Below are 27,318 nucleotides of genomic sequence, written 5' to 3'. Positions count from 1 at the left end.
GGAAGGAGGTAGCAGAGGGGCCCCTCTTGGGCGGGAGAGGCCCCCCCTTCTTCTGTTACATTAGCCCCTTTGGACAGGTAGGTGCCTGATCTGGACCCTCTGGTGACTGCATCCAGCTTTCCTCTGGGAACCACCATGCTGTGACTCCAAGTCCCCAAAGACCCTCTCAAATTGCCCCCATGCCTCAGCTTCCAGAGGGCACAGGTGACCCAGGCCCAGCCAGCCCACTGATCACAGTGATGGGTTTGGGCAGGTGCATGGTCCAGGCTAGGTCGACCAACATCAGCCTCGGACCTCTGCTTCAAGTAACAGGAAGGAGACTCTTCCTTTTCCCCGAGGTGGCTACGCTGACCAACCTGAGCCTTGGGCCCTGGGGGACATCTTTCCACCACGTGTGGAGAGCCTGCCCGCAAACCAAACGGAAAGAAAGACGGCTACAGAGCAGAGAGAAAGAAAGGGGTGTGCCTCTGACATCACAGTTCAGGCCTGCGGACCCAGCCAGACCCGAGGCCGGGACCTCTCCGGGACTGGTTTCAGGGCCCAGTAAACCAAATCCTCTGCTGAACTGCTTGCAAACCAAGTCGTCCTCTGTGCTTCGCCCCAGCACTCAGATGCCCCACCCCCACCCCTCCAGGGGCTTTCCGAGAGACCCGGATATTGGGGTTGGCCCACAATTGCACCGCGCCTGTGTCTGTACCCCCCCCCCCCCGCCCCCTCCGCACTTAGGGAGGAAGCCGACGTCAGGCCCCTCGTTCTGGGGCCACAGGAAGGGCCCGGTTGGAGAAGCTCTACACGCTCCGTCCAGCCTGGGGCTGATACGGAGAGAGATGGCGTCGCCACCAAAGCTCCCGAGTAGAGTCCCCGCGTCCTGGAGTGGCTGGGCCCTGTGTGTCTGGCTGCTGCGCTCTGTCGCAGGTGAGCTTCTCCCCTCTCCCTGTCCCAGATCCTAATTAGACCTCTCGCTCCGTTTAAAATATTGTTTTAATGTTTATTTAGTTTTTGAAAGAGAGCGAGAGAGGGGCAGAGACAGGGAGCAGGTTCCAGGCTCTGAGCTGTCCCACCACCGTGAGATCATGATCTGAGCCGAAGTCAGCCGCTCAACGATTGAGCCACCCAGGCGCCCCTCTCGCGTTTAATGGGGATGGAGGTTTGTGACTGTGGACAGATTCTGGTTTAGGAGCATAGCGGGGACTATTGGAAGCGGAAGGCGGGAGAGCGGCTGGTGCACAGCCGGGTGGACCCGTCACTCCCACCTCCCATGAGGAACCTAGGCCTGAGTGACTGCAGGGTGCCGAGAAGAGGGGAGGTGCAGGGGCTGGACCTGGACAGACAGAGGGGCTTGGGCGGGGCAGTTGAGGGGTGGGAGGGGCGGTCTCGGTACTTGGGGAAGGGGTCAGATCACCCGTGCCTTGCGGTCCCCTGGAGCTAAACAGAAAGAGTAGAAATTGGTGACATTGATTAAGGAGGCACTGTATGCTAGACTTTATCTCATTGAATCCTATGACAATTCTGTGAGGTAGATTCTACAACCCTCATTTTAGAGCGAGACTGAGGCTTAGATAAGGTGTCCATAGTCACACAGCTAGCTAGTAGATGGGGGTCTGGTGAAAGCGGTGGAGTTGGGGGGGGGGTGACATGGGCTGGGGCATGACAGTGGGGCCAGCAGGAGCAGCGGGAGGCTGGGGGCCATCCGGGTGGCAGGAGGTGACCCAGGCTCAAGAGGCTTTGGTGGAGGGGAGGACAGCTGTGTGACAGGGTCTGGAGGACCTGGAGACTGGGACTTGTCTGCAGGCTGGGGAAGCTGGAGGATGGGGAATGCAGGGGTGGGGGGTGGATCTTCCTCACTCTAATTTGGTGGAAATGAGGCCGGAGAGAAATTGAGGAAACCTCAGGGAAGAGCTACCCCAGTGCGCTTGTCCAGGAGCCAGGAGAGAGGGTGACGGAGAGATCCCAGGGGCTGAGACTGAGGCACCAGAAGGGCTGATGGACGGGTGGGAGGGGAGCAGAGTGGGGTCAGCCCCTGGGGTTTGAAGGCAGACCCGGCTTTGACCCAGGAGTGGTCAAGGTAAGTGCCACAGAAAGGTCAAGAGAGATGAGGGCGAGGAAATACCACTACGTCCTGGGTCTTGGTGTTCGAGCGTGATGGGAGAGACTTGTTCTTTTCAAAATGTGAAACTTCTCATTTCTGACGGTGATAGTAAAGCCTGCAAAGTAAAATTACACAGCAGTAGATTTATTAGAAGCCCTAAGGCCTCCCATGGTCCCGAACCCACACGCTACTGCTGTTAACGGTTTTAAATTTTCTTTCAGGTTTTGGGATATTAGCAAAAACAGATACGTACGTGTTTAAGAGAATTCCCGTTCCTCCACATCTTTGCCGAGACTTGAGAATTACCTGTCTTTTTCATTTTAGCCATTGAGGTACTCGTGCACCTGATGTCCTCCTAGTCTTTTTTTTTTTTTTTTTTAATCTCCCCATAGTCTTAATTTCTGTTTCCCTGATGAATAATGGCATTGAGCGTGTTTTCATGTTTGTTGACCTTTAGGATATCCTGTTCTGTGAAGGGCCCGTTCAAATCTCCTGTTCATGTTTCTATTGGTTCATTTGACTTTTTGTTTATGATTTATGGGAGATCTTTATATAATCTAAAAATCTAAATAGAACTCCTCTGTTGGTTATTTGTGTTGTATCTTCCAGTCCATGGATCTTTTCGCTGTTGTTAATGGTGTCTTCTGATAAACAGCCACTCCCAATTTTAATGTTGTTTACACAATAGTTTTTCCTTTATAACGGACTTTTTTTGGTGTCGTATTTAAGAAATCTTTGCCTACTAAGATTTCTTTCCGAGATTTATGCTGATAAAGATATTCTCGGGGTGCCTCGGTGGCTCAGTTCATTAAGCTTCTGACTTCGGCTCAGGTCACGTTCTCACAGTTTGAGTTCCAGTTCCGCATCAGGCTCTCCGCTGTTAGCACGGAGCCCACTTAGGATCTTTTGTCCCCCTCTCTCTCTGCCCTTCCTCTTCTCGTTCTTTCTCTCTCTCTCTCAACATAAATAAATAAAGATATTATCCTATGTTTTCTTCCAAGCTTTCCTGTTTTACATTCCAGATTTAGATGTGTAATCCAGCTGAAATTTTTGGTTGTAATCCAGTTAGAGTTGGAGGTTAAAGTTCACTGCTTGTGCAAAACAAACAAACAAACTCACTGCTTGTGCATATGTGCATATCTAGTTGACCCAGCACAAAAGGACTGTCCTTTCTCCGTAGCCTTATAGCATCACTTTGTCATAAAACTGTAGACACGTTTTGGATTCTGGCTCATGTTCCACTGATCCCTTGTGTATTCTTGCACCAATACCACACTGTTTTCATTACATCAGCCCCTTGAAAGTTTTGGTTCTTGGGAGTGTAACTCCTCCAGCTCTGCTGGCAATCAAGATTGCCCTAGATATTCTAGGAACTTTACATTTGCATAAAAATTTTAGAATCAGCTTATCATTTTCCACAAAAAGACCTGCTGGGGTTTGATGGGAACTTTTAAATGTACTAAGACTTGTTTTATGGCTCAGAAGACGAGCTAAGTTTGACGCTGTGGTATCACTTTAGGAAAAACTGACAACTCCATCACAGTGAATGTTCTAATGCATGCGGTGGCATCTGTCTCCACTTACTTACATTGTAAATATTTCTTTCAATAATGTTGTGTAGATTTCACTGTAGAGGACTTGCATAGTTTTAGGAGATTTATTTCTAGGGAGGGCACCTGGGTGGCTCCGTCGGTTAAACGTCTGACTCTTGATTTCGGCTCAGGCCATCATCTCACCGTTCTAGAGTTTCAGCGCCACATGGGGCTCCACGCTGACAGCACGGCACCTGCTTGCCATGGTCTCTCTCTCCCTCTCTCTCTCCCTCCCCATCTGCAGCTTGTGTGCGTGCTCTCTCTCTCCAAATGAACTTAAAAAAAAAAAAGATTCATTTTTAGGTATCTGTTGGTTTTGATGCTATCATAAGTAGTATTTTGTTAATTTTATTGTCTATTTATAGTTAATATAGAACTATAATTTATTTTTCTATACTTACCTTATATCCAGTGACCTTGATAAACCCATTTATTTCTAACAGATTATACATTTAAAATTTTATTATGTTTACCACTAGGTTGTCTGCAAATGCGATTTTATTTCTTCTTTAACAGTCCTTAGGTGTTTTTAGAAACAACTTCTGTAAAGTATACGTGTCACGCAATCCACTCAATTTAGATGCACTGTACAATTTAGTTGTTTTCAGCAAATGTACCAAGTTTATCGGTACATTTACCAATGTACCAATGCAACTATAACCAGCATTGAGTCTTAGAGCACTTTTATCATCTGGATAGATCCCCCGTGTCTGTTTCCAGTTATTGTGTCAGCAGCACTCACACATTTTTTGACCCATCACCTTCTTATTTTCATTTACTTCTAAATACTGCTATACTTCCAGATTTACTCTTTGACCCATGGGTTATTTAGAACTAAGTTATTTTCCAAACATTTGGGAATTTTCCAAACATCTTTGTCATTGGTCTCTAATTGAATTCCACTGTGGTCAAAGAACATTGTGTGTGTGACTTGAATCCTTTTAAATGTATGAAGACTTGTTTTATGTTCAGAATATGATCTGAGTTGATAAAGGTTCCGTGGGCATTTGAAAAATAAGTGTAATTGGGGGTTGTTGGGTGGAGGGCTCTATAAGTACCGTTTTGTAAATTGGTCGATGGTATTATTCAAGGCGTCTGTATCCTCAGAGATTTTCTACCCGCTTGTTCTATCAAATATTAAAAGATGGGTGTTGAAATCTCTGGCCATTATTGTGGATTTGTCTGTCTTTCTGTGCAGTTCTATTACTTTTGCTTCTTTTATTTTGAAATTCCATTATGTGTGTAAGTGTTTAAGATTGTTATATTCTCTTAATGAATTGAACTCTTTAACATTATGAAATAAAACTTTTTACTGTTAGTATTCTTTGCCCTGAAATCAACTTTATCTGATTTTGATACTACCCTTTCTGTTAAAAAAAAAAAAATCATAGTAGCATAGTATGACATTTCCATCCTTTTTCTTTTAAATCATTTTTGTCCTTATGTGGGTTTGTTGTGGATGGAATATCCACAGGATTCCTGTCCAATCAGACTTTCAATTGAGGTGTTTAGACCACTTACATTTAATATGGTTATTGAAATGGCTGGGTTTATGTCTTTCTGGTGGGATGCCCCTTTTACATCATTAAGTGTACATCTTCATCTCTTCGTACTATTTTTTGCCTTGAAGCCTATTTGATCTGATGTTAGCATAGGTGTATCAGTGATAATAATGCTTTTACTTTCAGTGTTTTCAAGTCCTAATATTTAGGGTGTGATCTTTGTTAGCAGGTTATAGTTGTTAGATTTTGATCCATTCTGTCTATCCTAGTCTTTCAATTGTAGAATTTAGTCCCCTTATATTTAGTGTATTTACTAATATATTTGGGTTTATACCTACTATAGTCCTTGTTTCTCATTCCCTTTTCTCTTATTTGTTGTCTTCTTTTGCATTCTTTTTTTTTTTTTCAATTTATTTTTGGGAGAGAGAGGGAGACAGAGTATCCCAAGTAGGCTCCACACTGTGAGTGCAGAGTCCGACGCAGGGCTCAGACTCACTAACTGTGAGATCATGACCTGAGATGAAATCAAGAGTCAGATGTTCAATTAATTGAGCCACCCAGGTGCTCCTGGATTCTTTTAAAAAATATTCCCTCCTCTAAAAACTTGTTAATTATACATTCTTTTATTATTCTTTTAGTGGCTACTCCTACAGATTAAAATATGCATTTCTGACTTCATGGTCTAATATAATACTACTTTGACCACTTCTCTAATGAGGCTATAATGTTAGAGTATTTTAACTTCACTTGCCTCCTCCCAACTTCTGTGTTGTTCTTATAAGACATTTCAAGTCGACATTTCTATTGCTTTGTACAGACAATATTTATTTATATTTAACTACATATTTACCCTTTCTATTACTCTTCATTCCTTCATGCATTTCCCTGTTTCCATCTAGGGTCGTTTTTCTTTTGCCTGGAGATTTCCTTTTAGGATTCCTGTAGGTGACATATTATCTCAGCTTTTATCTGGGAACATCTTTATTTTCAAGACAGTTTCATTAGGTAAGAAAAAATTCTATGTTGACAGGTTTGTTTGTTTTCACGCAAGAACTTTAAATGTCTTTTCATTGTCTTCTGGCTTCCATAATCTCTGATGAGAAGTCATCCATCAGTCTTCATGTAACACAGTACAATGATCAAAATGAAGAAGCCAACATTAATATGATTCAATCTACAAATCTTACTCAAAATTCACCAGTTTTCTCTCCAATATTCTTTAGAGTAAAATAAATATATATAGATGGTCTATATATATATATATGGACCATATATATATATATATGGTCCAAGATCCAATCCATGATCACACACTGCATTTAGTTATCATGTCTCTTTATTCTCCTTTAATCTGGAACAGTTCCTTAGTTTTCACCTTTCATGATGGAGTACAGGCCAGTTATTCTGTAGAATATACGTCAACTTGGGTTTGATGCTTCAAACCTGATGTTTCCTCATGATTAGATTCAGGCATGCATTTATGACGGGAATACCACCGAAAGATTGGGTTCTCAGTGCCCTATATCAGGAGACATGATGTCTATTTGCCCCATTCCTGTTGATATTGATTTTGCTCATGTGGCTGGGTGCCTGGGTGGCTCATTCAGTTCCACGTCCAGCTCTTGATTTGGGCTCAGGTTATGATCTCACTGTTCATGGGATCGAGCCCCGCGTCAAACTCTGCCCTGATGGTGTGGAGCCTGCTTGGGATTCTCTCTCTCCCTAGCTCTGCCCCTCCCCCACTCGTGCTTTTTCTCTCTCTCTCAAAAAAAAAAAAATAATAAATAAATAAATAAATAAACTTACCCAAACCTAAAATGTTTTATCATCCATTGATGCTTCTTGTCTGAGTGATGATTCCTATGGTGGTTGTCAAATGGTGGCTTCCTAATTCCAGAATTCCTTCTACAATTAGAAGTGTATGGAATGCAGTTTTAATAGAGTTCCATCTACTACTCATTTGCCTTGTTCCTAGGGCTGACCCATTTGGGACATTGAACTGAAATCCTGGTGATACAGCAGAGTGTTTCCTTTTGAGATGTCAAACTCTGATCATTTATCTTCTCAGCACTGTGACTCTGCAAAATTCCGCTCTGCTTCACAGAGGTTGGGCTTAGCTTTTAAGGTTCCCATCTTATAAAATTTCAGACTTCAGGTAATGGTGATAACTGAACATATATTTGAGGTTCCTCAGGCTTCCGGTTTTGTCACTGCAGCCTGTGAGATTATAAACGGCTCTGCTAATTTCTCTTGTCTCACCTGCAGCCTTCCCCCTGGGGAAAACCTGGATCCTTAGCCTCTTGCCAGAATTGGCAATTGCAGATGGCTGAAAGTTGTCGCTTTGCACCTCCGTGGCTCTTCCCTCTGCACATCCTTAACCCTTCTGGCCACTGTTGCTTCTGTACCTCTCTTAAACCTGAAATATCGTCTGTTCCTCTGGCTTTTCTAGTTGTTTTCGGTGGGAACATTATTTGGCTGCCAACAACTCCATCCTACCCAGAAGTGAGAGTTCTACATTTTCCTTTTATGGGGCCTGCATAGTACTGCGTAGACCGGGTGTCTCATTTAAAACTTTATCCTCTCCTCTAAGTACATTTATTTTCTCACTATTATAACAGTCCCGTTTGTAGGTCTACCAATATACCTGAGTCCAGTTATTTTCCCAAGGTAAATTTACGGAAATAAAATTGCCAGATCACAGAGTGTGATGACGTACAGTTTTGACAGGTTTTGTCACATGGCCTTCTGGTGAGACCGGACGCTTCGGCTGAGCTGACAGTGTCTAATAAAGGACTACTGAGTTGTTTTGAGTGGGTCACTATCCTCTCTGCCTCTTCAGGTGCCCCAGAAGTCCTCCAGCCCTCTCTGTTCCAGCCTCGGTCTTCTGTGGTGAGTGGACGAGGCAATCCACAGATCTGGTGTGTGGTGCAGGGAAGCCCTGCCAGGGCTCATGTCTTATCTTGGTACCAGCAGTTGAAGGGGAGTGGCCCCACCTTCCTGCTGAGTCAGCGAGAAGGGGCTCCCCCCACCTATGGTTTTGGTGTGAATCCTCGCTTTCTGGCAGAGATGGACCCAGCCCAGAATGCTGCGCTCCTGACCGTGGGCAATGCCAGCCCTGCTGATGAGGGCACCTACTACTGTGCCATATGGTTTTCAGGCCATTATGTCTTTGGAGAAGGTACCCGACTGCTCTATCAGGGTGAGTCTAAGAGCGTGGGGATCTGGTGCCCCTAGTGCATACGAGTGCAATGGAGCTGGTGGCAGTGGGCACAAAGGTGTAGATGGTGGAGCCCCCTTGGAGGAAGCTGTTGTCGGTAGGATGAGGGAAAGAGAAGGAGGGCCAGGAGAGTAGACTGCCAGCAGGGAAAATGCTCAAGCTTCTGGATGGTGGAATTGGCTGGAAGCATTTGAGGATGGACAGAAACACCTTAGACCGGATTTTTAGGCCTGGGAGGGGAAGCCTCATCAAGAACATTAAATCCCTTCCCTTCCCTTGCTCTGTAGTAAGGATACTGGAGGCCCGGAGGACAGAAGGTACATGTGGCAGAGATAAGCTCAGCTCCTATTCTGCTCAACAGGCCAGAAGGCCAGTTGTGGGGCAAAGTAGATTCTGACAAAGGTGAGGGAAGGCCATAGAGGAAGGGTAGAAGAGTCTCCAGAGGCCCCAGAAGGAGGGGGATCAATAGGACTGAGGTTGGAAGAGGCTGGTGGTATTGGGTAACATCCTTCTTCCTCTCATTCCCCACAGCTAAGAGGCAACCCCTGGCTCTGCAGCCACCTGAGCTGAGCCTGTTCATCCCAGCCTACGGCCCTCCCTTCCATGTACTTTGTGTGGCCCTAGGACATAACCCTGACCCTCTGAGGGTGTCCTGGGTCCTGGAAGGCCAATACCAGGAGGAAGAGGACTCCACTGGGGGAGCTGGGGATCCCATGGTCAGCTGGCTGCAGCTGCCTCAGGAGGTGGCAGGAATGTCTGTGACTTGCCGAGGCTTGCACCAGAGTGGAGTCTTAGAAGTCGTGCTGCCCCTGCCCTGGGGCCGAGGTGAGTAGAGAGGACCCAGGGGTTGTGCTCCAGTCTTCCTGATGCAACCACCTGGAACCCAGACATCAATTACTCCCTGGCAAACCAGAAAGTCAAGATAAGCACTGCTGTGTGTGGCAAAGAACCCTTGGCTCTGCCCTAGCTTCTGGTGAAGCCTGGACGTGGCTTTGGAGCCCGTGCAATGTTGTGGGACGAGCTACCCCCAAAGTCCTAATACCTACTCTGTCACTCCTGGCTTCTGTGTTCCCTAGTGGTGAATTCCTGCTTATTTCCTTTGGGTGACAGGGCACAGGGAAGCTATACGAAGGGCATCTGCTCTGTTCCAGGGCACAGGAGAACGCTGGAAGTGGAGAATGCGAACAAGAGTGGACACATTCTTCTAGGTACGGACCCCCTGACACTGACGTCGGACCCCCTGGGTGGTGAAGCCTTGACTTTTCACGGTCATCGACTCATTCAGCAATCATTTTATGGAGTACTAAGTATTTGCCAGGGCAGAGAGGTGACTGGAACACAGTCTGAATATTAGTGAGTCTAGAGGGGTAGGTCAGACACTGAACCAAGGTTTAAAATGCAAGGAACACTGCACTAAAGGTCCTAGGACAGGAACACAGGAAATATTCAGGAGCTCAGCCAGGAGAGGGGCCCTCCTGCAGGGGGGTCTGGGAAGCTCCTGTGTTGATGCAGTCAGAGCTGAGCCCTGAGATTCTGGCTGGAAAAGGTGTAGACCCAGTCCAAAGCACCTGGGTCTAGTCCTGGCTCAGCCCTCAACATTCTGTGGCCCCTATGGTGGGGGGGGGGGGGGGGGAGGTGGAGGAGGAGTCTTTTTTTTTTTTTTTAATTTTTTTTTCAACGTTTTTTAAATTTATTTTTGGGACAGAGAGAGACAGAGCATGAATGGGGGAGGGGCAGAGAGAGAGGGAGACACAGAATCGGAAGCAGGCTCCAGGCTCCGAGCCATCAGCCCAAGAGTCCGACACGGGGCTCGAACTCACAGACCACGAGATCGTGACCTGGCTGAAGTCAGACGCTTAACCGACTGCGCCACCCAGGCGCCCCAGGAGGAGGAGTCTTTTACCCTCTCTTGGCCTCAGATCCACCTACCTACTTACCCCATCCAGCCCAGACCATCTCTGCACTTACAGATCTTAAGTCTAACTTTTTATCCTATAAATGGGGAGTAACACAACTTCACAGAGGATAAAGTGAGCCAGAGAGGCCTCCTTAGGAGGAGGCAGGGGCAGGGAGAAGCCCATGAAGATGCATTGTTCATTGTGGGCCCACTTTCACCCTGTACCTGTCTCCCTCACAGTGGAGCTGGAGCAGATCCTCATTGCCACCACCTACTGCTACCTGGGACTGCTGGGTGCATCTCTCATCTACGGCCTCATCCTGGCTGCTCTCTGGAGGAATCGCTGTTGTTGGGCCCACCCTACGGAGCCACTCCCCAGAGGGGGTCAAGGAGCGGCCCCCGGTTCCAGGGCGCAGGTGGGCAGGAGGTGCACTCCTGCCGCGGCCCCGGAGCACAAGTGGCCGAGCCCCAGGGGCTTCCACGTCCTCCGAGGGGCTGCCCATGCCCCGGACCCTCCGTCCTTGCTCCGGCCGGCTTCCTCCTAGTCTGCTGCCTTTCATTACCCATCGGGTCCCCCTTTCTCTCTCAGGCTGTCCAAATTTCTCCATAAATACAGGGAATTTGAGAAGTTACTGCTGTGCTGTGGGTTGTTCTGGGCAAGGGAGGTGGGATCCTGGGACCAAGGCCAATACCTTCCAGGGGAGGGATGTCCAGGGTATGGTCTGGCTCTGAGGACAGGTCAGCCACTGCAGGCTGGAGCCTGAAAGTCATACAGGTCCCAAGGCCACTCTGGCCGGTCAGAGGGAAACGCATGTGGCAGGGGCAGACCGTCATGTTCTGCTGCTCACTAGCTGAGAAAGCCGGGTCACACCCACCCTCTCTCACTTCTTCATCTAGCAGAGGGTTGGGTATCTAAAGTTCTCCCCCTTTTTGGCTAAAATCCTTTCATTCCTCAGCCCCTTTTGAGAACAAATGCCAAATGCCTCTGAGGATTTAAGTTGGCCAAGGGTTTTTAATCAGAAAGATCACACAGAATTAGAGGGTAGGGTGATTCCTTCAGAGACTGCTAAGGCAGCATGGTCCCCACTACTGCTGTGGCATCCCGTCAAGGGGCCGATGCTGCGAGCTAGGGAACCCACTTCTCCCTTGTGGGAATACCAGTGACTTCATTTCCCACACTTGCACCACAGCAGGCAGCCTCTCTAAGACTCTCAGGAGCATCTGGCCCCAGACTCCTCCCATCCAGGGCGATGGCTGCCCAGAGTTCCCTACAGAGTGTTTCCAGTTGTTCTCTCTTCCTCTTTTGTTCTTCTATGCTTCGCCTTCTCCTGGCCTCCACGCTACACGCAGGCCCACCATCTCCCATGTGACAGCTGCAAAAAGTGGATCTGAGTTCTGAGAAGAAACCCTGGGCCCAGGGTCCTCTGGTCCTTTCTCACCGGGCATCCTAGCACTCAGATCCTGGTACAGATGTTTCTACTTCGAGAAATCCTTGTGTCCATGCAAACTCCTTAAGTGAGGATTTTGTAACACCCACATGCAAATTCACTTTGCCATAGCGAAGGAGACAGAAGCCTCAGGAAGGGTGTCACAGGGTTCACTGGCCCTGGGACGGGGCTATTGGAACGGAGAGGTGAGGGCTGATGAACAGGGACCTGACAGGGCATGGACAAGAAATGTGGCCTAGTTCTGGGCCCAGAGGGAAGGTGACCACTAGAGACCGGTGCATCCACGTGCCTTATGTGCAACGATGGGTCCCAGCTACGCTCTCCCCAGGAAGGAGCCTTATGATGTGGTTTAAGGTGAGTAATTCCCAACACATCAACCTGACGGTCAGAAAGCCTTGGATCCGGCCTCTAAAGTTCCTGTGGTCCTACCCTGCTTGACCTATTTAGCTGAGGAGACAGAAACGACACCACCAAGCGCAGCGAGTAGGGTCAGGGTGCACAGCTTGGGAGATGCTCCTCACAGAGCAGTTGGTTGGGGGCGTCCTCCCAGTCACCAGAGAAGATTTAACAAGTAAAAACCTGCAAACTCTTTATTAAATTCTCCCATTTCATCTGTACAGAAAAAAATGCACATTATGTTCAGGATCTCAGTAACATCTCAAAATTACACAGCATGAACATGTAAAAACAAGGAACTGCTGGGATTTTATACATAGAAAGAAAAATCATTTACAAAAGAGGCTTGTTAATTTTACTTTTCTGTATTTTCTCTTTCTTAAAAAAAAAAAAAAGTTCAAGGCCTAAGATGTCACACAGCATCTGCTGTTCAGTCTGTTTTCCTGCTTGGACTGACCTGGGAACACTGTGCCGGGAGAAGCTGCTAGGAAGGCTCCTGCTGCCGGCTGTCCTGCTGGCCACCCGACCCCGTGCACTGACTGCAGTCTGCCCGGGGCCTCTCCAACCTCCCTAGCTCCTGGCATAGGCCTGCTGGGCTCTGGGGTCCAGGTTCCATGGGTTCCATGGGCTCCATGGGTTCCATGCTGGGGGAAGGCAAAAACAGAATATAGAGGCACTATCTGAATTTTCTCCTTGCCCAGGAAGGTTTCTCTACTCCATGTATCCCAACAACATCCCTACCGGTGTGTTGTGACAGATCTTGGGGAGGAGGAAGGAGAGGAAACCACCATCAGGATCCTGCTACCACCAGACTAAACAGATAGTTCCACCTTGTGCTCCAGATAACAAGCAGTCCTGGGGTCTCCATAGTGATCTCACTAGACGGCTGGGAGAAGCTTGTCACTCAGAAGAGTCAGTCTGGGTTTGCTATGACTTATCTGTTGTCTGAGGTCAGGGCAAGAAGGGGGATTCGGCTTCAGACTCAAATGCCCTAACATGTGACCCTGGTCCTAATGGAGAGGAGGACCAAGAGGAGTGTATTAGAGAGATGGCCAAACAAAGACAAGAGAGAGAGATAGAGAGAGTAAGGGAGGAAGGGAGGAGGGGCAGGCCAGAACAGGAGCTGTGGCCCCACGGCCCTTGGGAATCAGGGAGCAGTGGAGAAGAGGTGAAGGAAAGAAGTGTCCCTGAAGGCCGAGGAGAAATTCAGGGTACCAGAATGCTGCATTCGATAAAGCTACGTAGGTGCTGTCCAAAGCGGGGGAGAAAAAAAGGATCTTTCAGGTTTCCCAAATCCGTAAGAACCTGAAATACAAATATATATATACCAAAATGCACACAATTCAAAAAGCCCTATGCTTGTGGTTCTGTGGCCAAAATTTAGGTTGAATGGGTCAGGCTGGATTGGCTGGCTGCCACGGGTCCCTTCCAGCTTCCTTCTCTGTATCTGCTTGCTTAAAAGAAGCTGGATGTGGAGAACATGTAGTTTTTGGTGGGGGAGGGGAAGAAATGGGATATGAAAGCTTTTTCTCAGAAGAACTTGAGACCAGCTAAGTAAGAAAGGAGGCCCATGAAGCCATCTCTCTCCCCCTGGATGACTCCCTAGAGTGGGGATCTGTGGGACAGAAGCTGTACCGCAAGCCTGGGGGTGGGGAGGATGGGAGACATTTCCAGAAGTCATACTCACACAAGAGAGTGAATCTTTTCTTGGGAAGACAGGGAAGTCGGCACAGAAGTCCCGTTCCATTTTGTCTGATGAGTAAATGGATACTATAGACCTCTTTACCACTGGATTCTTTTATGACACAACTTCAGGAAATAGGAAGAAGTGAACTCTGACAATTCTGTCACCTCTTCTAGGAAAGCAGAATCTCCCTCCCTCTCTCGCCCAGGCAGAGCTGCTCACTGTTCCCCAGAAAAGGAAGCACAGGGTATCAGACAGCCGGAGGCCTGCAGTGAATTCGAGCCAATGCCTGCTGAGTACCAGTACTCAGGATGCACTGGTTTGGAGTGTGTTGACTGGACCCACAGAACTGGCAGTGGCAGCCAGAGGGCCTCCAGGGAATATAGAGGAGGAAGACTTTCCTGCTGGAGTGAACCCAAGCCTCGGCTATGCTCCTACCTCAGCACATCTTGCTAGCACACGTCTCCTGGGAGAGCAGCAATAGCAGAGGATGGTCAGGGCCGCACCAGGGTAAGGGTCTCACTTCCAGGGCTACTCTTCTGGGAGAGAAACTCAGTTAGAGGGAAGAGTCTTGTTCTTGACAGTTGCCCTGCATTTCCGATCTCCTATACCGGAGGGCCTCCAGGCCAGGACAGTAACCTCTCGGGGCCTCTGGAGTGTTCTGGAGCACACTTCATATGACTTCCCCAGACCCTGGAGAGAGCTAATAAGGCCAGATGAGTTACCTGGATTTTCGGCAAACGCCTGAGGCCTTGACTGTGGAAAACCCCCCACCAGCTGCTTGTTATTGTCCACAGGCTAGACATCAGAAGAGATAAAGGCCAAGGTCCATCATCAGCTTCTCCACTAGGGCGATTTCTTCTTGAGTCGACTAGGTGATTTACTCATGATTGACCTCTGAGGCCAGTGACCAGAGGTGCCCCAGAACCTGTGTTATTATACCAAATGGGGGGCAGAATGGATACAGTTGAGCTGCAGGTTCAGAAGGTGCTGGGCCCCCTGCAGGTAGAAAACTGCTCAGGACACTACCTGGGACTCTCAAGAACCAGTCATATGAAACTATTCCAAGCAGGATGGTGAAATGCTTTCTAGCAAAAGCAACAAAAATACTGGCAGAATTATCCCTTTTATTTATTGTATCATTTCTAAAGATAATAAATGTTTCAAGAATCAAAATCCTTTTCAAGCTTCCAGATATGCTTCAGACAAAGCCAAAATGTCCAGATACCTTAAACTATTGGTTTGTTTTACAAACACTAGGAGGGAGAACGCAGAGATGGAGAATGGTACCCGCACACTCACCAAATGGTGAATGTTTTATTCTATCCTGTGAACCATGCCGGACAGGTCAGTGGGGGCCTGCATTGAGAGGACATCCCCGGTTCTCAATCCCAAGCCCCAGGCCCAGGTGGGAACTCCTGGAGGTGGACTATCCGGACCAGCTCAATTCAGTCCAACAATGGTGGTGGTAGGGGTATGCTGCTCGGACTCCAAGAGTTTCAAGTTTTGGAAGAACCCCAGGACAGGTGTTGAGACAGGAAGACCCTAAGAGCAAGACTGAAGGGACCAAGCAGCTGAGCAGTTCCCCTTGGTAACTCGCAGTACCCTAGGCAGTGAGATACAGCTGGCTTCTGGATCGCACTGCCTCCTGGAAGGGGAGCAACGAGCAAAGAAAACCACAGTATTCAAATACACATCATTCAGATGAGACAAGGAGTAATCTGCATCAACCGATCCACAAACTGACCCACTTTGTATCGAACACATTTCAGGGGAGACAAATGTTGCATACGTCCCGCAGCACATGTGGACAGTGGCAAAGGGGGGGCAGGGCAAGGAGGGGCGCCATGGTCTATGTGGACAGTTTTAGGCACGTGATTTATAATACTCTGTGGACGTCTAACAGGTTAATAAAATATATATTATATAAATATATCTCCTACTGTACATGCCGCCCTCTTGTGCACCCACTGTAACTCCATGCCCCAAACTCAAACCCAGGTGTGCCAAGTTGCACTGTGATGCCTGCACTCCTCCCCTTTTACACTCCAAACCTGCCATCCCACACTGGAGGGACGGAGGAGGACGGCCAGGAAGATTGCTTGCATATAGCTAGATTCTGGAAGTACAACATCTGATGATTCATCAAAGTACAACACTCAGCCAATGCCTACTACAGTGGGTGTACGCAGCAAATGGACAGAAAGAAAAAAACAGATAAAAGGCTCCATCTTTTAACGTGATAACTTTCCAAGTCCTCTCTACAAAGAGGCATAAGGGAGCTTGTCTGGGAAGGTGGCCTTGAGCCTGCACAAGGGTCAGGTTGGACTGCCAGTCACATCTTGAGACCACACTAAATCTTTATAAGCCATTGTCTTTGACTTGCACTGTTGCCTAAAAACTGAGCAAAGTGAATCAATCCCTGCTCCTCCTTCCTGCCCTGAGCTCCCTCTCTGCTGCAGTCCCTGCCTCCCCGCAGGCCTTCCAGACTAACCACCATCCCCAGCAGGGTCAATCCAAATGTAACTGAGTCCTGTGCTAGCCTGGAGGAGGAAGATTCCTGGGATCCTGCTCCTTGGGACTCAGGGTCCAGCCTCTGACCAGCTTCCCACTTTTGATCTCCTCCCCAACCCATCTGCCTCTGGCTTAGGGAAGCTCATGCTTGCTTTACCTCACTGAAGTGAGGGGGTCATAGAAATACTCATGGCCTGGGGTCCTGTGGCTCTATTAAGGTGGCTCTATTAAGGTGAGATCTGGAAGGCATCACTGTTTTAGCAGAAGAAAACAAGACCCAAAGCAGACTGGTCACTGATTTCCCACTCGTCGGTGAAGTCCGTGGCCCCCACATGGTCCAAAGGTGCTTTTGAGAAATGAGCAAGACATCCCAGTTATATAGCATATTGGGTGCTGTGTTTTCCCCGTAAGTCCTGCTTCATTTTACAGTCACAGAGAAGAAATAACCCCATTGCCCAAGTCAAGCCTGGAGGAGATGTGTTATTATATACATTTTTTTCTTTCTTTAAAAATTTCTTTTTTTCTTTTGTTTCTTTTTTTTTTTTTTTTTTTGGTGGTTTTTGTTTTGTTTTGTTTTTTTTTTTTTAAAAATCATTTGAGTTGCAGGTCAGGTAAGTTGGTTCTGGAAGTACTGGTAGTTCCATTGGTACGAGAGAGACTTGTCTACGGGCAGGTAAACCCAAATTTGCCAACAAAGGCAATAACCAAAGCGGCCAGCTGCTGCTGTTGCACAAATGGTCGAGGAGGAGGAGGACACCATGGACACGGGCGAAGTCTGAGATGGGACAACGCAGAGGACACCTGCTGCTGCTCTAACATGGGTGTTGATGCCACCTCCTAGAAGAACGAGGTGAGTGGGTACACTATACAGGAGGGCTGTACAAACTGGGCACTGGACAGGTAGTTCCTTTGGTGGTCACGGTGGCTCTACCTGTCCTTGAGCTCTCGTGTTACTCGCTTGGTGATACGTCCACACATCAGGCCAATCAGGAACAATATACAGATGCTCCCGCTGATCACAGACAGAATGTAGTTCTTTGATGGAGATGTCATCACTTGCATGGCGAGGTCAGAGAAGCCATCAGCCGGGGCCACCTGGAAGGACACACAGCAGCACAGGCCTTGGACACAGAACTGGGTTGGAGGCAGGGCTAGCTCTAACTTGCCCCTCTCAATTCCTAGTTTAATTTATGTCATTTCCTTTTGGGAGAAAGGGCAAGGGACAAGACAATCAAACACAGAGCTACAACTCCTTTTCCTGATCACACTATGGTATATATCTACTACATAGGGCGAGAAAATACAGACAACTACAAAGAGGTGGGGTCTCATATTATCCATCTCACGCCATCCCCGCCCCTGCCAACCTGACAGCAGCCCTCACACTCAAGACCTGGCCACATAAGCCCTCGCAGAGCACTCAACAGGTTTTCAATCATTTAGTCCTCGTACCAATCCTTGAGAGTAGATTGTATTCCTCCCATTTTACAGATGAAGACCCACAGGCCAAGGGGTGGGACGTGATTACTTGTACCAGGTCACACAGGGTCTTAGGTATTCTGATTTATTATTAAAAACCACAGAGAACAAACAGTTGAGATTGTGTTGGATGCTGGTTCTGTATCTTGACTTCCTGTCACTCACCATTAAATAAGGAGTGCGGTCCCATCAGAAACAGTGTGCAAGTATGACTCAGGCTGACCGAGTACACTGCATTGCTCCTGTAATCACAGGCTCTGCAGCCTAGCCAGTCTTCATTCTCAGTTAGCCTCACTGCTTTTCTGAACGGACCTCTCTCTATGCAGCCTGCTATGGCAGAATCAGGGCCAAAAGGCTCCCCGGGTGCACACGGACCTGTTCTTTTGGGTCTCAACTTAGCCTGGGTGCCTGAGAGGGTGTGCCCAGGGATGTCTGGCTACATCTGTTTCTATGCTCGTCCCGCATACGTAGAGCAGAGTGAGATTAACGTGATCTGAGCGCTGACACCTGTCGACACAAAACAAGCAGTGGAATCTCTTTGCAGCAACGTTTAGCAGCTCCCCAGCAGAAGCAGAGAGAAGGAAGAGACTGACTTGGCCCCTCTCCGCTGCCTCACTTAATGTAGGGCTTCCAAGCCAACTTCGTTCCTTCGGGAGAAGGGGTGAGGGGCGTATGTGCTACTTGGACAGCTGCGATCCCTTCTCTTCATTTCCCTTACTTCTAGGTGTGAAGACTTGTCATGGTCTTTCCTGTTTGCCTGGTACCCTTGACCTTTCATGTGGGTGACAGGAGGAACTGGCCAAGAAGCAGGGGGGTCCTCATGATCGCTTTCTTAACCTAAGGCAACTGGCAATGTCCATCCCGATGTGGGGTGATAGAATGTGGATCTAGAAACCTGACTTTCTTGCTGAGGCACCTTGGGCAGGTCACAGTTTCCTCCATTGTAAAGTGGGGAAATAATCACTCCACTTACCCTGCTGCGTTTCAAGGTTCAGTGAGGTAGTATGTCCAGTGAAGTGTTACGCACCACAAAGTAATGTGCACATGAGAAGAACTGTTACTCTTCTCGCTGAGGCTGCATTTTTGTAGGAAAAATCTCCCCTAGCCCAAGTCTGCCTGGGTATCACACACATTCACCTGTCCAGATGTCTCTCTACCCTATCAGCGTTCCTGCTGCAGCCTAGCTGAGGGCGAAGGCCGGGGCTAGTCCCACATACATATGCTCCTGCCAAACACTGACTAAAATCAGAAAAACGAGCTTTAAGACAACAGTGGCCAGCCTGGTTGCTTTCCCCTGGGCATGATTTCTGGTTCTCTTTGCACAGCTGGCTTTTATCCCATCCTTTGGGTGACTCACTTTTCCACGGTGGACTATGGGCAAGTGAGGACAAAGCAGTGGCCCCGGCAAAGCCTGCAGACACTGGCAAAAGGAGATGGTGGCCGCAGGCTCAGAGACAGCCAGGGAGGCTTCCAAGGGCAGTGACAGACTTTTCAAATACACTTACTGCTGGTCTCGCAACAAGGACAAAAAGACAAGTGGAATATCTGGGGAACGGACAGAGATGGCCACTTCAGGAGATTCTCTTGGGCATTACCTTTGCTGCATAACTCCACATTTCAATCCGGTCATTGAGACGTTTTTTGCACTCAGGTTGTAACCTCACCCGCTTATCCTCCAGGGCCTCCATGAGACAGGACATTTCTGTGAAAGAAAAGGGATGAGAAGAGTCTAAAACTGTACAGAACAGAAATTTCTATGAGGTTGGGGAGGAGGGCACCTTATCACCAGAGAATTCAGATGTATAGGCTACACAAAGTTAAATCCATTCTAGGAAATTTGACCAAAGATTTAACATGGAGAAAAATGATGTTGAGTTTCCAAGGAACCAGCTGCCCACAGACCCTTAAAACCTTCTTATTTTATTGGGCATGTCTGGCTCAGAAACAACTTTCTTCCACCTGCCCAGGATCCACCCAGTGTGGCCACTGGGTGAGCTGATGAAGCTGCTCTAGTTTGGCCAAGGGGGAAGAGGCCATGATCATGAGTTAAGTTTTGCTTCCCTGATAAATAACTCAACCTTCCCTTTTCATCAGAACCTTACCTCTGGTTATGGCTAGGTCAGTTCAAACCTGCAGGATTATTCATTCCTAAATTCATTCTGCCACAAAAGCCTAGTCCCGGCATCAACCAGGCCCCCAGAGGATGTTGTCTGTGGTTGTGCTGCAGCTAGAGAACAGAGTACCCGCAAGTGCTGTCTCAGAAGGAGTCTGTGCTCCTCCCAAGGTAGTTCAGAGAGGGCCAGAGTGAACAGTGACTTACGACGCCCTCGGCCGGGGGTAATGGCTGCACAGTGGTGCTTAATGTCCAGGGCACACGCTGTATGAAGAACTGGGTCCACAAAGATGTCTGCTTTGCTTTCCTTCAGCATGTTTAACACTTCCTAAGAAGGAAGAATCATCGTAGAGCAAGCTTTTATAGAGGAAACACATCAGATTTGTTATCTGCAAATACTGTACATATGAAGAGTAAAGTCAAGGAGGGAAGGGTGTGGGTTAACAACAGAACTTACTCTGAGACAGGGACAATGTGGTGATGACACAAAGAATGCAGATTTTTAGCAACTGATTCCATACACTCAGAGGCCTAGTATGATCAAAGCTATGTGCTAAACGAAGCGGGGGCTACAAGATCAGATGTGGGTTTCTGGCAGTCTGGTGGGCTGTATATGTTGCATACTAAATGTTAGTATTTATATCGGTTGGTATAATACGGCTATTAAGAAAAATGAAAATGTGAAATCTAAAAACCAGAGTTTTGGGGCACCTGGGTGGCTCAGTTGGTTAAGTGTCCAACTTTGGCTCAGGTCATGATCTCACAGCTTGTGAGTTTAAGCCCTGCCTTGGGCTCTGTACTCACAGCTCAGAGCCTGGAGCCTGCTTCAGATTCTGTGTGTGTGTCTCTCTCTCTGCCCCTTCCCTGCTCGCGATCTGTCTCTATCTCTCTCTCAAAAATACATAAACACTAAAAAAATATATAAAAAAAATAAAAAAATAAAAACTAGAGTTTTAAAACTCCCAGGCAAACAAAGAAAAATGTTTGCATAATGTTTCATGTTACCTCCGTTATCCTCAAAAGATAAAAAAGATTCACAGAGCATAATTTTTACTGCAAGAAAAACTCTTAGTGAGTCTAAAGATGTCCTAAACAAGAGGAACATAACCATGATGGAAGTGACATCAGCTCTGCAGACTTTCCATTTAGACTTGAAAGAACAGGAGGTTAACAACAGGCCAAAAGTGCTTTCTTAAATAAAAATTAGTTTGCTCTCAAGAGAAAGACTACAGGCTCTGTAAAGCAACAATAATAAAAACAAGAAAACAAAAAACAAAACTCAAATATTACTCTTCAAAGTTAAATGGGATCATCTGATGACAAACTAGTCCAGGGAAAACTTCTGGATTTAGCTTTTAGCCATCTCCCATTATTCCTCAGGCCGTGTGGAATTAGAAACATTTCAGCAGATGAAAATATCTGTGTACAATATTCAGTGACTCAAAAATGACATCACTCAAACACTTTTCAAAAAAAGACAAAGCTTTTTTAAAAAGATCAAATATATTATTTCATTTGCAATTTTCCAAGATAATGTATGCTTAATAGTCATGTTTTGATAACTTCGTTTTTATAAGCTATTTCTGAAATGATTTTTATGAATGCAGTATCTTTACTGATACTATTGGACTTGACATTTTGCTTTCAGTTCTGCACTCACAGGGCCTTAAACCACGGCCTGGTCATGGGGATCAGACATGTTCATAAATAATCAGTACATGTGGAAGAATATTTCAGTTATAGGTGATTAATTGTCAAGAATCTAGTGAAAGTTTCGTAAGAGGGAAGAAACGTATAATCCCGGGAAGGAAGGTTTAGATGTTCTCGCTGAGATATGCAGACTACAGCATCAGAAGGGAAGAAAAAGTTTTGTGAAAAGCAGGCAGGGAAACAAGGCCATTGGTGGTATTACCTTTTTACATGCGTCCGTTTTGATTTTGAGCAGGTTAACTTTGAGGCACTCTTCTACTTGACCTGTCTGCTCTTGGGCAGCTGCTTCCTCAGCACACAGATTGGAGATCTGTTCCAGAGACACACAAAACACATCTCTGCTGTCACCAGAAACCCTGTCTCTGAAACCTGCAGGTTTGGTGACCCTCCCATATGGTCTGGATGTCTCCTCAGTCTCCTAGTGGACTTCACGCCCCGCCCCCTGTCCTGGATGAGATGCTGGGCTCCATTCACTGTCACAAAGACTGGCACACAGAGTCAAAAACCAGTCAGTATACTGACGTTTATGCTGTCAACCCTGACATTTGAGTCAGAGTGTCCCAGGACTGGTCACAAAGAAGGCTACTCCTTGATTCCACAGGAGGAAGGTTACATAGCCAAGTGAAATACTAAAAGCAAATGGCTGACATTTATAAAGGTTCTGAGTCAACCTCAACTCACAACTTTGCAACACACACACACACACACACACACACACACACACACACACGTTCTAAAACACAGTCCACACCAAAGATTAAAAACTTAAGTCTTCCTTGGGAGCTGTGAGTGAGCATCTTTAAAAAAATCTTCAGCTATGAACCCCTAAAACTGACATATGTCGAACACAGTTCTCCACATGGGCTTTTCTAGCTAGGAAGTCAAAGTCCAAAGACAGGCATTTCTTTAGCGCTATTATAGGAACACTTTCTTTCTCCCCCCCCCCCTTTTTTAACATTTATTTATTTATTTTTGAAAGAGAGAGAGAGAGAGAGAGAGAGAGAGAGAGAGAGCGCGTGCGCGCAAGTGGGGGAGGAGCAGAGACAGAGGGAGACACAGAATCTGAAGCAGGCTCCAGGCTGTAAACTGTCAGTACAGAGCCCAATGTGGGGCTCAAACCCATGAACTGCGAGATCATGAGCTGAGCTGAAGTCGGACACTTAACCAACTAAGCCACCCAGGCACCCCAGGAGCACTTTCTCTTTCTGGCAAGTCTTGGGGAATTCTAGGTTGAGCATCAGAATAAGGAGAAGGAACTATACGGAGACAGATATAGTAAAAGAACACTCTAATACAACAGAGAAATATAGAACCAACACTCTATAGTGATAGGATGAATGTCAAGTCTAATTCAGTGTCACAGGGAACCAGAAATTCAAACAATGAAAAGTCCAGAAGATGGGCCCTGGATTCAGGGCTAAAGGGAAAGACGGTACAGAACTTTTCTTCAATAAACACTTCTCTGACCAGCTCTGTTCACAACCAGCTTCAGACCCAAATCCTACCTCATCTGAGCAGTGGAGCTGGAGCTGAGGATCTAGTCGGTAATCCAGAGCAGACTCCTGGATAATAATCCGGATCTGGTCTTCACAGTCCGAAGAGAGCCGCTACATGTGACAAAAGGAGAGTTCATCAGCCTATTAGACAGCTTGAGCTTTTTATTTGGTCCCTGGTTTGGGAAGGTACGAAAGAGGTCTTGGGAAAGTAGGAGTAAGCTAGGGGCTTCCAAAGAAAAACCTGCCAGGAGTAGGGGGGCCTCTATAAACACACCTCTGCAGAGAGCCCAGGACTGTTTACCTGGTCAGCATATCTGAGCTTGAGGCACGAGATGACTTGGCCTTCCAGTTCCGAATCATCCTTGGCCTTAGTCAGGATACCATGGCAGAATTTAGGAATGTCAGCTTTACAGGCTTTCCTTAGCACAGGGTTTAAGCGGTAATCTAGAGTGGAAAGTTGTCAGTATGTGATAAAATATTCCACCTGGATTCAAAAATATTCAAGATCTACCTTTCAACAGGGTACATATTACATCAATGACCGCAAATAAACTACTGATTTGTTTATTTGCTAAACATTTACTGAGCATTCATTACACTGTTTTTATTTTTTAAATTAAAAAATTTTTTTTCTGGGTGCATGTTTTTATTTTTTATTTTGGGGGGGAGAGGAAGAGGGGGGGAATATTTTAAGCAGGCTCCACGTGGGCTCAGCGTGGAGCACAACACGGGGCTCAATCCTAAGACCCTGGGATCATGACCTGAGCTGAAATCAAGAGGTGGATGCTCAACCTACTGAGCCACCCAAGAGTCCTGACTACACTGCTTTTAATCAGCAATATAATTAAATGAAAGGGTAGATGTGGACACAGAGACCCCAGGAATTCTACCTTGCAGCACGTCTGTGGAGTCTGCTGGTACCAGTATTCTTTAGTAGTTCTCAAAAAAAAAAAATCACTCAGCCATCACCAACCTTCCCCATAACAGATGCTTTGGAAAACACTGAGAAAGCACTGAGAATACTGGACTCATCTTGCCCACTATGTTATAAGGTCTTGCAACTCAGAGCTGAAATTTCTCTGTTCTAAAAAACATTACCCATATAGTCTCCTGCCACATGCATGAAGTTTTGTTAAATCTCTAGACTTTTCAAAGAACTCCAGCCTTGACTTCCTCTGTCTCCTCTTTCCTATGACTTTCATTCTGCCAAATACTCTTTGAAGGAAGAATATGTTATTTTCCTTACTAGATCCAGACTCTTCCCTTGAAATCCACAGGCAACAAAATATCTGTAGTTTAATTAGGTAGATATATGTCGACTCAGCTCCATTTAAACCACATTCAATGGAACCAGGAAAGCCAAGCCATGATGTTACCTGTGTTCTGAGTGATCTGGCGCTTGGTTATCATCTGTTTGCATTTGGGATCCATCAATTCACTGTTCTTATTTTGCTTCAAGCACTGCAACATGGTTTTGGAATCTGCCTCTGGACAGAACCTCTGCAAGAAACAAAGATTTACAAACGTAGTTATCCAAATAAGGCAATGAACATCATCTGCATCACCCTTCCACCTACTGGTGAGCTAATGACAAAATCAGCTTGAAGATATCACTTGGTACAAGAGAAACAGCTAAGCCTGAATAAACACCCAGACTCCACTTCTCCTTTTATCGAGTCTCTACTATATCTCTCACATTTCTCCCTACTACCCTCACTGTTTCCTATTTTGCACAGGATTGATTCTGTACCTGCATGGCTATGTTACATTACATGGCATCTCATGATCTTAAACACTGTTTAAGTAAAAACATAACATTGTACCAGGTGGCCAGGTAGCCCTCAAGCCATATCCACCCAATCCCAATGGGAAATTTAAAAATTACCCACTGAACAATGTGAACAGGAATGTGGGTTAAGGACCTGTCTAGTTCATCTTTTAACTATGGGGGCTATAATGCTACCAAACGGTGTGGGGCTAGTCCCTGTACACTCGTTAGTGTCCTTGAAGTCAGAGATCCATTTTGGACTGACAATAAATTCTACCTCTATCTGCTAATCAACAGTGTATCTGCTAATTACAGCCTACGGATACCTTAATATAAGTTGATGACTGATTTTTACAAAAGTCATCAAAATCTTAGAAAATTCCCTCAGATCAGAGCCTGGCATTTCAGCTTTTACACAGGACTCAAATCTACCAGGGTCAACTAAAGACATTTCTAACTTTCACAATTCTATTTGGTATCTGAAAGAGTGAAAAGCAGCGTTTTATTTTATTTATTTATTTATTTATTTATTTATTTATTTATTTATTATTTTTTAATTTAATTTTTAAAAATTTACATCCAATTTAGTTAGCATATAGTGGAACGATGATTCAGGGGTGGATTCCTTAGTGCCCCTTACCCATTTAGCCCATCCCCCTTCCCACAACCCATCCAGCAACCCTCAATTTGTTCTCCATATTTATGAGAGTCTTCTGTTTTGTCCCCCTCCTTGTTTTTATATTATTTTTGTTTCCCTTCCCTTATGTTCATCTGTTTTGTCTGTTAAAGTCCTCATATGAGTGAAATCATATGGTATTTGTCTTTCTCTGACTGACTAATTTCACTTAGCATAATACCCTCCAGTTCCATCCACGTAGTTGCAAATGGCAAGATGTCATTCTTTTTGATTGCCGAGTAATACTCCATTGTATATGTATACACCACATCTTCTTTATCCATTCATCCATGGATGGACATTTGGGCTCTTTCCATACTTTGGCTATTGTCGATAGTGCTGCTATAAACATGGGGGTGCATGTGTCCCTTCGAAACAGCACACCTGTATCCCTTGGATAAATACCTAGTTTTGCAATTGCTGGGTTGTAGGGTAGTTCTATTTTTAGTTTTTTGAGGAACCTCCATACTGTTTTCCAGAGTGGACCAGCATTTTATTTTACAAGTAGTATTTTATTTTTTAAGTAACATTTTATTTTAATAAAGCATTTGCTTTTATTTTATCTTAAGTGCATTAGAACCTTAAATTTAAATCTCTTTATACATGTGGATACAAGGAACTGGCATTTAGGTTCTCAAGTTAGCCTGTTACAGAGAACGTTCACTGGAGAAGTATACGAAACAAAAGAACATATAAAATAGAAAAGCCTTTTGACTGTGGTAGGTGGATGATCAAGACATTTGGTGGTGACTTTCTCAACATACCTACCACTAACTGCCCTCAAAATCAATCATATATTTACTGGGTATCTATTTACTTGTGCTTTAGGTCAAAGTGAGGTCAGTTAGCTTAGCTAGATGGTTGTCAAACTTGAGCGTGCATCAGAATCAACTGGAAGGCTTGTTAAAGCTATTAGCTCTGCTCCCAGAGTTTCTGATTCAGTAGGCAGAGGGTGGGGCCCAAGCATTTGTAAGTTTCCAGGGGGTGATGATGCAGTTGAGCTAGGGACCACACCACGAGAACCCCTGTCTCCTCTGTATAAAACAGGTTGAGTGGAAAGATTATAAAATTTGCTCCAAAGTTTAAAGAAGCTTATGTTGTTATTTTTATTTACCCTGTACTTAGCCCCTGGTTTGGGATCCCTTACCTTTATCATCTGCTTGCAGACTCTCATAAGTGTATAATCTAGTTCTGGGTCCATCATCTCTGTCTCCTGTAGCTTAAAAACTTTCTGGTGGCAACGAGTACTTAGCTGCTTCTTGTTTTCTTTCAGGCATTCAATAATCTAGGGCATAAGAATTATGGTCAAGTTAAGGGATGTATCAGGGATTGATAACCTATATGTTCTCACTACAGCATTCAGTTCTTAGTGCATCCCCTCTCTTTCATTCCATTCCTAATTCCAAGGTAAGAGGAGTCAGAATTTCCTCACCAAGGAGAATTATGCTTGCAGATTTACAGCTTTAGGTCTAACAGTGAACCAGACTGTATAAAAATAATGGATGAGTTGAGCAGGCTGCACTGGAGGCTAAAGGGAAGGAATCCCCCTCAAGATTCTTGGTTTTTTCTGTCCTCTAGCTCTTCTTTGTCAAGACTCCTTTTGGAGCACACATTAGGCACTCTGCTTTTCTAGGGAGCAATATCCCTGACTAGTCAGTAAGCACAAGCTAGGAGGTTCAGTTCCACTCACCATTTACCCCATGAGAATAGAGCATTAGATGCCAGGTAAGAATGAGG

General features: G+C 46.1%; 2 protein-coding genes across 5 annotated transcripts in view; one reads left to right on the top strand and one right to left on the bottom strand.

The window, feature by feature from the left end:
• Nucleotides 1-770: 770 nt before the first annotated feature.
• Nucleotides 771-10,904, top strand: LOC125153748 (immunoglobulin alpha-2 heavy chain-like). 3 transcript variants are annotated; one of them, XM_047837235.1, is made up of 6 exons: nt 771-915; nt 8,023-8,072; nt 8,157-8,382; nt 8,932-9,225; nt 9,552-9,608; nt 10,538-10,904. In XM_047837235.1, exons 1-6 carry the CDS (start codon nt 828-830, stop codon nt 10,840-10,842), a joined length of 1,020 nt encoding a protein of 339 aa, XP_047693191.1. In that variant the 5' UTR covers nt 771-827; the 3' UTR covers nt 10,843-10,904. The 3 variants fall into 3 exon arrangements, with proteins under 3 accessions (XP_047693191.1, XP_047693190.1, XP_047693192.1); XM_047837234.1 differs by having other exon boundaries at nt 8,023-8,382; XM_047837236.1 differs by having other exon boundaries at nt 8,023-8,382; nt 9,511-9,608; nt 10,538-10,630.
• A 1,404-nt stretch (nt 10,905-12,308) lies between these two features.
• Nucleotides 12,309-27,318, bottom strand: part of GLG1 (golgi glycoprotein 1) — a 149,410-nt gene continuing 134,400 nt past the window's right edge. Inside the window, exons 19-27 of one of the 2 annotated variants that reach the window (XM_047836694.1) lie at nt 26,729-26,866; nt 24,514-24,637; nt 23,439-23,581; nt 23,147-23,248; nt 21,844-21,951; nt 20,139-20,259; nt 19,414-19,520; nt 17,271-17,434; nt 12,309-16,219 (exon numbers count right to left, since the gene is read on the bottom strand). In XM_047836694.1, coding sequence (XP_047692650.1) covers nt 16,144-16,219; nt 17,271-17,434; nt 19,414-19,520; nt 20,139-20,259; nt 21,844-21,951; nt 23,147-23,248; nt 23,439-23,581; nt 24,514-24,637; nt 26,729-26,866 — 1,083 coding nt within the window. In that variant the 3' untranslated portion in view covers nt 12,309-16,143. Of the gene's footprint in view, nt 17,435-19,413; nt 19,521-20,138; nt 20,260-21,843; nt 21,952-23,146; nt 23,249-23,438; nt 23,582-24,513; nt 24,638-26,728; nt 26,867-27,318 lie in introns of both variants that reach the window. The other variant, XM_047836693.1, reaches the window with a different exon arrangement.

The sequence above is a fragment of the Prionailurus viverrinus genome, chromosome E2 (assembly GCF_022837055.1).
Source record: "Prionailurus viverrinus isolate Anna chromosome E2, UM_Priviv_1.0, whole genome shotgun sequence".
Taxonomy (NCBI): Eukaryota; Metazoa; Chordata; class Mammalia; order Carnivora; family Felidae; genus Prionailurus; species Prionailurus viverrinus.
This window is presented reverse-complemented; position numbering and strand designations above follow the sequence as displayed.

Coding starts and splice junctions, on each gene's coding strand:
- LOC125153748 (XM_047837234.1), top strand. CDS start 828: ATGGCGTCGCCACCAAAGCTCCCGAGTAGAGTCCCCGCGTCCTGGAGT. Junction 8,383..8,931: donor TACCCGACTGCTCTATCAGG/GTGAGTCTAAGA, acceptor CATTCCCCACAG/CTAAGAGGCAACCCCTGGCT. Junction 9,226..9,551: donor GCCCCTGCCCTGGGGCCGAG/GTGAGTAGAGAG, acceptor GCTCTGTTCCAG/GGCACAGGAGAACGCTGGAA.